The sequence below is a fragment of the Sinocyclocheilus grahami genome, unplaced genomic scaffold (genome assembly GCF_001515645.1).
Source record: "Sinocyclocheilus grahami isolate Dianchi unplaced genomic scaffold, SAMN03320097.WGS_v1.1 scaffold1075.1, whole genome shotgun sequence".
NCBI classification, from domain to species: domain Eukaryota; kingdom Metazoa; phylum Chordata; class Actinopteri; order Cypriniformes; family Cyprinidae; genus Sinocyclocheilus; species Sinocyclocheilus grahami.
This window is the reverse complement of record NW_015506254.1, coordinates 17,996-27,903: the sequence shown is the minus strand read 5'-3', so window position 1 is coordinate 27,903 and position 9,908 is coordinate 17,996. Positions and strand designations below refer to the sequence as shown.

Here is a 9,908-nt window from a genome sequence, read left to right as displayed (position 1 = left end):
AGGAGCCTCACTGGCTCATTCCTCCGGCTCCATCCTGGCTATCTGCTGAGGTTCCTGTGTGGTTGGGGCCTTGCTGGTTCATCCTGCCGGCCCCACCTTGGCCTTTCACCCTGCCGGTTCTGTGCTCATGCCCTGCTCTACCTCTGTCCCCTGGCCCCCATCCATTGTATGGTCCTGGCCCGCCGTTCCTCCCCCTGATCCGCCTCAGTTCCACCTCCCTCCTGAACTTTTGTGTGTTCTGGTGGAGCGTCTGGTATCTGCTCCGTAGAGGGGGGGTAATGTCACAGTGTCTGGTTGTGGTGCCCTGGACTGGCCACTTGAGGGCACTCTTCCTGTTTCTGTGTTACATGTTTTGAACATGTTTCCCATAGTCCTTTGCTTTGTCGTTTTGTTCTGATCATTATCACCTGTTGGTAATTTACTCATCATTTCATCACTACTTATACCATGCTCTCATTGTCTGTCTTTGCTGCAGTATTGTTTGAGGTTACGTTGTGTTTTCTGATCCCTATGTTTGAATTTACCTTTTTGTTTAGTTTTGGTTCTGTTCTGTTTATTTGTTACTTTAATAAACTACTGCAATTGGATCTAACCTTGTTTTCTCCTGGCATTCCGTGACAGATTAATAAAAAGACATCTCTTGCTTCATCCGATTCTCCACCCGGGTATTCTTTGATGGAATTCTGTTGATTTTTTTACTGTCTATCTGGAGAAAGGCAGGCCCTGTCACCTCCCCGCGGAATAGCTCACGGTGACTCTGTATCCAGCACTACACCGGACCTTATGTCCCTTACAAACTTCCACTTCATGTCCTCTTGGCACTCCTGTTAAAAATAGAGAATACGTGCATGTTGGGGGGCATATAAGTCCACAAAATAGTATTTACCTCATCATTCTACATACAAAAATATTTATGATTTTAAACCCAAAAATCAATCAATACAGTATCTAAAGAAATGCTCCCACCATATCTCCATGCGCCACTTCATGGCTTATGTGGTCCTCCAAGAGAATTGTAACGAGTCATTTTATTTACTGGTGAAACTGCAGCAGGACCCCTCATCCCGGGAGAACTGCTCTGCATCAGGCTAGGACTGAAAATGCGTAAAATGCTGTAAAACATGACAAACAAACATTGACAATCATTATGTGATCTTTCCATTAATATAGAATGATACAAAGATAGTTTGTCACATACGCAGAGCTATCCAGCAAGACATAGTGAAATGATGCGGTTGCTCAACCAAGTCACTGTGAAGGGTTCTGTGGTCAGTGTAAACTAAATGTTTGTCTTTTCATCCTGAAATGTGAGGCAAACGTTGGATCATAATAATTAGGAAACACAGTTTCCACAAATCGCTTCACTCGATTGGGATGTTCTCTTTTATTCTGGATGGCAAGGGCAGTGACTGTAACATCGAGCGTATTTTGCAGTATTAAACACGTATTTATACCGATTTAATCAGGCTACAAAAATTCTTCAAAAAGAGCACAAAGAATGGCCTTCTCAGCTGCCATAGTTGCAACTCTTGCGTCATCAGAACAGGGTGTTCAACGCACCACCGTTTCCATTTAAACAACTTTTTGCACCGTTTTGTCGGGGCTGAACGCAGCCCTGGTATGGTTGTAACATGGGGAGAGTTGTAACACCCCCAGTTTCACCAATCAGGGATAAGATAGGAGTCACATGATCATTTCAGTGTGTACCCACTTCCTCCCAGATCCACATGGATGGTTATCAATGCTGGAAATAGGCATATGCCAATTTTTTTGAGAAAAAAAATATTTTGAAGTAAGAATGTAATTTGTTTTTGATCAAAACTATATTTTGTGTAGTACTTAAACTATTGCTGATAAAATGGTTTAACTTATATTAGATTGAATTGTAGTTTCTCAGGCAAAATGTGATGCATTTTTCACCTTCTAATTTCAAACCATTAAGCTAATACAGCTAGCTAAGCAATGACTGACAGGGGTGGGGTGGGTTGTAACACATCTTTAAAAAGTGTTACAACCATCCCCTTATATGAAACTATGATTTTTTTTTCTTTTTACAATTTTACAGAATGCCTAGACAGTGGAAAAGAAAGACACAGAGAGGTGTGCCTGCCAGTGTTTTAAAAAAGGTGTCTGATGAGGTCACAAAGAAGGGAAAGTCAGTCAGATCAGTTGCAAAGACAGCATTCTGTCAAATTAATTTGGTTTATTTATATAGTGCTTTTAATGATGCCTCAAATAAGCTTACAGAGAAAAATAGCTGTGAAAATGAAGTCTTTATTTAGTAGTTCCATTTACTCTAAGCTTCATTAGAATATGTATATGTATCGTTTTTTACTCAGTTGTCATTTGCACAAAATTTTATAACATTAAATGAAATTACATTAGTAAAATATTAAGTTAACTTAAACCATTTGTGTTGGGGCTACATGAAACATTTACGTTGCCTTGACTGAAACTGGGCAGTGGATTTCTAGTTGCCAGCATGCTTTGCATAGGGATAGATCAGGAGAGTAAATGTTGAAATTAAGTGCTGTTTAATGTGTTTTTTAGTAAAGGGAAAGACCTATTAAAGTTTGTTGTTCAGTTATATTTGACATTTAAAAGAGTTTATGTTATGTCGATTTTTGAGGTTACCATTATGCTGAAGTGTAGACCTTGTGGTTAGGCTATGGCTACATGACCTCAGACAATGACAACTTTTTTGTTGTCTGTAAGGAGCCATTTTCCAACACAAAGCCAATGGAAGAGTGGGTTAAATGTGCTCTATGCAGTCACTGGGCCCGCCAATCCTGCACTCCAGGATTAACAAAAGTAATTTACTTCCATCGTGACTCGGACTGAGAATTCAGACATAGATACACAAATGTGCACACGTGACAGTGCTTTTTTAGATGTTTTTTGCACAGATACACTGGAGTTGAGTGTTCATTAAAAATTGTTCTAGTTGAATTTACACACACGTGCTCACACTCGTGAGTTAGACAGAAAGTGGAGCTGAGTTATGTTCAGTCACAAAGAAAGACATTGTAATGGGTTCTTCTTTTGGATTGTTTCAGTAAACCTATTTTTGTAGCATATAGCGTGGTGTGGCTTCAGTTTTTTTCTTCTTTTGACTAATTGTTACAACTTACCCCAGTATGTGTTACATCCTACCCCAGCAGTGGGGTAGATTGTAACAAAGGCACTCCACGTATTTGACATCAACTTATACGGGGTGTGATATTCTTGCAGAGGTTTCAATGGGTGCCTTTTGTAGTACACAAATCTCTGAAAACTCTGTGAGTTACAGATGCTGAAGCAAAAAGTGTTACAACCATACCCGGTCTCCCCTTACTTATAATGTTAATTTACTTACAATGACTTAAACTCCAAATCTGCAAATTCTGTATAAATATGTGTATTTGTTCATCAGGTGTGTTTGGTGCTGATGAAGTGAAATCAGTTTCAGTGATGGAGGGAGATTCTGTCACTCTAAACACTGATGATACTGACATACAGAGAAAAGATCAGATACTGTGGAGATTTGGACACAAGGACATTCTCATCGCTCAAATCAACAGAAAGAACAATAAGAGCAGGTTTTATGGTGATGATGCTGATGGGAGATTCAGAGACAGATTAAAGCTGGATCATCAGACTGGATCTCTGAGCATCACAAACACCAGAACCACAGACTCTGGACTTTATAAAATAACCAGCAGCAGAACAGAGACGCCGCTCAACACATTCAATCTTACTGTCAATGGTGAGTAGAGATCTTTTGACACTAATCACTGTCATTGATATATGATTCTGAAGTGATATTCACAGAATCATTTGTGCATTTTATGCATTTTTATAATGACATATTTTAATAAATAAAATTGTATTATCAAAGCACGTTTCTTTAATACTTAATGTTACGTATCAACTGACAAATATCACAGCAGTGTTATTTTAGTGTCATTGATATACTATGGTTTTATTTACCCTGAATCACAGCTCTGGTACTTACCTTATCAGATATATTCTGATATTCATCTACCCATTCCTGTCATCACCATTTACTCTCCACAACATCCTTCATCATCATCTTCATCAGGATCGTCAGTGTCCAAATGTGCGTTTCTGTGTTCAGTGTTAAATGTGGGTCATGTGACTCTCTCCTGGTACAAAGGAAACAGTTTATTGTCCAGCATCAGTGTGTCTGATCTCAGCATCAGTCTCTCTCTACCTCTGGAGGTGGAATATCAGGATAAAAACACCTACAGCTGTGTGCTCAACAATCCCATCAGCAACCAGACTCAACATCTGGACATCACTCAACTCTGTCAGCCATGTTCAGGTACGTCTGTGGCACTGTGTTTCCCGTTAATTATCTAGATTGTGGCGGCCTGCCGTAATCTGACCATAATCAACTGACAAATATTTTTTTAACTTTTCATCATGACATAAAACTTTGTTTTATGACAAAATAAAAGCTTGATGCTTAAAGTCTTGCAAGTGAAGAAATGAAAACACAAATATTGTAATTTTACTAATATACTTACTGTGAAATATTCATTTTTTAATTTATATTTATTTTACAGTGCAGTATTACAGTAATACTGCATATCTTAGGAATTATAATAATAGTAATTAAAGTCTGATTTAAAGTCCAGATACAAGTCAATGCAAAGGCCTTTACTCTGTTCAGTTTAGTCCCTCAAATTGGTTTGCTCTCAAAGTGCATCAAACCAATGCATTTAACTCAAAAATTTATTTTGGGGGACATTTTATTCACTACACCTGTAGTTATCTGAATAAAAGCTTTATTATGTCCATTGATAGAGTGTTGAGTTAAATAAGATAAAGCTGCCAATTTTTGACCTATTTTATGTTTTATTAGTTTATTCTAGTGTTCTATTGATATTCCTTTCCACATTTTATCACACAGAATATTGTGATACTATTAATTAAACATATGTTGTAAGCCTTGGTTAAGATGCAGGTCACTTCAATTGATTTGTGTGCTTATATTTGTAAGATCATTTAGTTATAGGATAGTGGAGTTCTTTTTGCTTTTTTGAGTCAAGATCTTATGAAAGAAAATAAAATAAAAAAATCACTCTGAACACATTTGTAGTCAACAGTGATTCAGGAGTTGGCATGTCCCTTAAATAAATTTAGTAATAACTTGACATGAAGGTGGGGTGCAAATGTTTGGAAGAATTGATGCCGATTCTGATACTGATTGCTGATTTATTTTCCTTTAAGCAAGAGACAAGAAAGAATGAAAGAGTACATGAGAAAGATGTTTATTTGCTCTATTGCAGGCTGAACTGGCCTTAAAAAAAATCTGTAGCCGTCTGAAATGAGCGGTAGCACTGCATTTTAATTACAGTCCAAACAAAGATGCTACATGCATGTAGCATGAGCAGTTTAAAAAAAAAAAATTAAATTAGATTGTACAATTACAAGATTTAAAGCAAACAGAGAGGCCTGGTTTCAGCTTTGGTAAATGATACTAAAAATGCAAATTCACTCTCTGACAGCAGGTGGCGCTTATGGAACAGCAGTGATTCCTTGGTTGTCGCTGTAAACAAAGCAGCACTGCGCTTATAAACAATACTTTGATATGCATAATATATGGAGGTAAGATGAAAAGAAAATGCCATTGAAACTTTTCTGAAGACAGACAGTTACTTCAGTGATACATTCATATAAACCCCAACCCCCAGTTCAATATTTAGGATTTTCTTTGAATATTTCGAGCTTAGGAAACAGTGAGCTTGCTCTGCCTGTACAGTATTTTCTCTGCTAGCGCGTTTATTCTCTCCTCTTTGCCTCCGTCTTTATTGTGTCCCATCTCTGGCCTCTGTTAACGTCCTTCGTAATATTTCTACATATTTCCAGGGGTGAAGCAATATTTATAGGAGCAAGATACTTCATCAAGTATCAAGACACACAAGGGAGACATTCAAAATGTGCAGTGCCAGGGACGTCCAAGACCAGAACTGGCTTAGAGCTTCATTTTCTTTAAATAATATAAAATGTGAAAGTTTAAACCACGTCTTTAGAAAGAGTTTGCGTTCTGTTTTCTTTTGTCTATAAGTAGAACATCCATGAGAACATGCAAACTCCACACAGAAAAGCCTCCTGGCTCAGCCGAGACCCAAAACGGGGACCTTCTTGCTGTGAGGCGACAATGCAGCAGAGTGTTAATGTTAGCAAGCACTGCTAAATTAGCTCTGAACTGAATGTCAGTAACGTCAGTGATTTAATAAGAAATGTTCAGAAACCTTTACAAAGCAACCTCTTAAAATGCTGAACTGAGAGAAATGGGAACATGAGCCACTAGAAATTGTTCTTAAACTTAATTTCTAGGGTATATTGTCTATGAAAACCATGTGAGTAGACACACAGACTGTGTGGGAGGTGTTACTGGAGCAGTTTATTCACACTTACTGCAGAGCTTCACAAAACCACTTCACTACAGACCAACAGCACACTGCTCTCCAGCACTTCTGTCGCTACTGCTTTCAAAAGCGTATTACAACATTTCTGTTGTGTTTTTTTTTAAATGTCGCCTTTTCAGAATTCAGGTCTGGTGTTATTTGAAGAAAATGTTTGAGACATTTATTTTCATCTGTTTGTGCTCATGGAGTCTGGCTGGTAAGCATTTTTATGATTTCAGTTCTATGTATATTATTATTTATCTGCATCAACATAATTTATTATTTCCAACATTGATTTTCGTGTTTTATTAGACTAACAGACTAAAACATCTTTGTGTTCATAATGTTCATTTTGACATTTTTTCTCTTCCACTCACATTAAAGTGTTTATTTATTGCACATTATTGAATTATTCATTGAAATTATACATTGAGTGCAGAGTCAGTAATTGTTTTGCAATGAGAATTTTTAAATAGCTTCAAAGAGTACATATTTGTTCATCAGGTGTGTTTGGTGATGAAGTGAAATCAGTGTCAGTGATGGAGGGAGATTCTGTCACTCTAAACACTGATGATACTGACATACAGAGAAAAGATCAGATACTGTGGAGATTTGGACACAAGGACATTCTCATCGCTCAAATCAACAGAAAGAACAATAAGAGCAAGTGTCATGAGGATAATGCTGCTGGGAGATTCAGAGACAGACTGCAGCTGGATCATCAGACTGGATCTCTGAGCATCACAAACACCACAACCACAGACTCTGGACTTTATAAAGTAACCAGCAGCAGAACAGAGACGCCGCTCAACACATTCAATCTTACTGTCTATGGTGAGTAGAGAATTACTTACGTTCTTGACCCTATTTGATGTGTGAGTGTTGCTTCAATGATCAACTTTGGCTGTGGACAATAAAAAATGCTAAAAATAAGCATCTTAATCATTTTAATATTGCTGACTACATAATACATAAAGCTGAATAGGATTTTCACTCTATGTGCATAATTTGACAATTACAGCTCGATTAGAAATGAAGCAAAGTGAATATATTCTGTGATATTTACATTAAAACTTCCACATTGATGTTATAATTATTTTTCATTTTTTGAATGAATACGTAGTATAAAAGTGAATACGTAGTATAAAAAATTTTAAATATCAAATATTTGACATAAAATGATATCTAAAATATAAATTATGTTTTAAAATACGGAGATTCTGTCACTCTAAACACTGATGATACTGACATACAGAGAAAAGATCAGATACTGTGGAGATTTGGACACAAGGACATTCTCATCGCTCAAATCAACAGAAAGAACAATAAGAGCAAGTGTCATGAGGATAATGCTGCTGGGAGATTCAGAGACAGACTGCAGCTGGATCATCAGACTGGATCTCTGAGCATCACAAACACCACAACCACAGACTCTGGACTTTATAAAGTAACCAGCAGCAGAACAGAGACGCCGCTCAACACATTCAATCTTACTGTCTATGGTGAGTAGAGAATTACTTACGTTCTTGACCCTATTTGATGTGTGAGTGTTGCTTCAATGATCAACTTTGGCTGTGGACAATAAAAAATGCTAAAAATAAGCATCTTAATCATTTTAATATTGCTGACTACATAATACATAAAGCTGAATAGGATTTTCACTCTATGTGCATAATTTGACAATTACAGCTCGATTAGAAATGAAGCAAAGTGAATATATTCTGTGATATTTACATTAAAACTTCCACATTGATGTTATAATTATTTTTCATTTTTTGAATGAATACGTAGTATAAAAGTGAATACGTAGTATAAAAAATTTTAAATATCAAATATTTGACATAAAATGATATCTAAAATATAAATTATGTTTTAAAATACAATTATATAGTACAGAAATAATTTTCACACAATAGATTTTTGAAAACTAGTTTAAAGCATCATAGTATTGGACATTTTTTGTGATGGAGTTTCATATTTGAAAATCGAAAGTCTCAGTCTGGGACGAGAGTAAAACTGTAAATCAATACATAAAACTAATTTTGGTCATAAAACTAAGTTTCGTTGTTTTAGAAAGAAGTTTTATTAAAATTATGTAATGGAATTTTTATGTAAAGTTCATCAACTAATTCAATACTTTGATACCGATACTTTAATTCCATTTTAAATATGAATTTGTTTGAGAGAAGGCTTGTCAACGTCATCACTGATATATGAACACGTCTGTGCCTGACACAATGAACTTCAACTCAACACATCAAATTCTGACAAATAAAATGGCGCTCTACTGTAAAAATAGATTTATTCTCTAATATCTCTTCTCAGCTCATTTGCCTGTTCCTGTCGTCAGCAGAGATTGTGCTTCATCATCTTCATCATCATCACAGCAGAATTGTTCACTGCTGTGTTCAGTGGTGAATGTGGGTCATGTGACTCTCTCCTGGTACAAAGGAAACAGTTTATTGTCCAGCATCAGTGTGTCTGATCTCAGCATCAGTCTCTCTCTACCTCTGGAGGTGGAATATCAGGATAAAAACACCTACAGCTGTGTGCTCAACAATCCCATCAGCAACCAGACTCAACATCTGGACATCACTCAACTCTGTCAGACATGTTCAGGTAGGACATGTGGTGATATTAGCATTTACTTACTGAGCTGATCTCATAGTGCTCATATTTCATGTAGCGTTTGTTGTAGATCAGACTGACAGATTCATTCACAGCAACGGCTCATATTGTCTGTTACAGAACACGGCCTAACCATATTGTACTTAGTGCTGATCTCTGCTGCCGCTGCTGGGTTTCTGTTGATTGTTGCTGCAGTCATGATCTTCTGCACCTGCAGGAAACATAAAAAAGCAAACCACGTAGGCAAGTATGACCTAATGCTTATACATCTGTAAAAAAAAAATATATATATATATATATATATATATATAATTATTATTATTATTAAATGGTCAGTAATGATCTTGATAAATACATCAGTGATGTGAACGTGTGTTTCTGTTTTGTTACAGAGAGATAAAGAGGAGACTGAGGTGGTGTATGCAGGAATCGCTGGGAGATGCTGATCAGACTATGATTCTGGAGGTGGAATACTGTTTTAGTGTGAAAATGTTTTTATTTGAATATAAATGTATGCTTATTTTACATGTCACAGGAATCACACACAGATCTTTGAGAGATCTCACATAGGTTCTGGATTTCATGCTAAGATCATTATATTCATTACAACTAACTCTCACACAAACCTCTTGACTTCATTCAGTTCAAAGCAAAACATGATTTGCTTGCTTCTGCAAGTTATGCACACTTTTAATTCAAATTATGAAAGAGGAAGGGATCACTCACACAGAACATGTTTGCGCATTCCACTGCGCTGTTTTGCATATTTTTTCAATGTAAACCACTGGTCTCTAATGACTTGATTGCTCATTGCGTTCTAAACTGCCATCAGGCGGTGAAGCCACTGGAAATGTACTGAAATAT

At 36.7% G+C, this 9,908-nt stretch overlaps 2 protein-coding genes across 2 annotated transcripts; both read left to right on the top strand.

The window, feature by feature from the left end:
• Positions 1-3,450: 3,450 nt before the first annotated feature.
• On the top strand, positions 3,451-4,275 carry LOC107566438 (natural killer cell receptor 2B4-like; the record flags this gene model as incomplete). The annotated part of the gene is made up of 2 exons (XM_016251901.1): positions 3,451-3,738; positions 4,003-4,275. Coding segments are annotated over exons 1-2 (561 nt in total), but the record flags the coding sequence as incomplete, so codon positions are not given.
• A 2,309-nt stretch (positions 4,276-6,584) lies between these two features.
• Positions 6,585-9,490, top strand: LOC107566424 (SLAM family member 5-like). Its single transcript, XM_016251883.1, has 5 exons — positions 6,585-6,633; positions 6,921-7,250; positions 8,742-9,035; positions 9,165-9,283; positions 9,437-9,490. The coding sequence occupies exons 1-5, from the start codon at positions 6,585-6,587 to the stop codon at positions 9,488-9,490; spliced, it is 846 nt and encodes a 281-aa protein (XP_016107369.1).
• The last annotated feature ends 418 nt before the right edge of the window (positions 9,491-9,908 follow it).

Coding starts and splice junctions, on each gene's coding strand:
- LOC107566424 (XM_016251883.1), top strand. CDS start 6,585: ATGTTTGAGACATTTATTTTCATCTGTTTGTGCTCATGGAGTCTGGCT. Junction 7,251..8,741: donor ATTCAATCTTACTGTCTATG/GTGAGTAGAGAA, acceptor ATCTCTTCTCAG/CTCATTTGCCTGTTCCTGTC. Junction 9,036..9,164: donor ACTCTGTCAGACATGTTCAG/GTAGGACATGTG, acceptor TGTCTGTTACAG/AACACGGCCTAACCATATTG.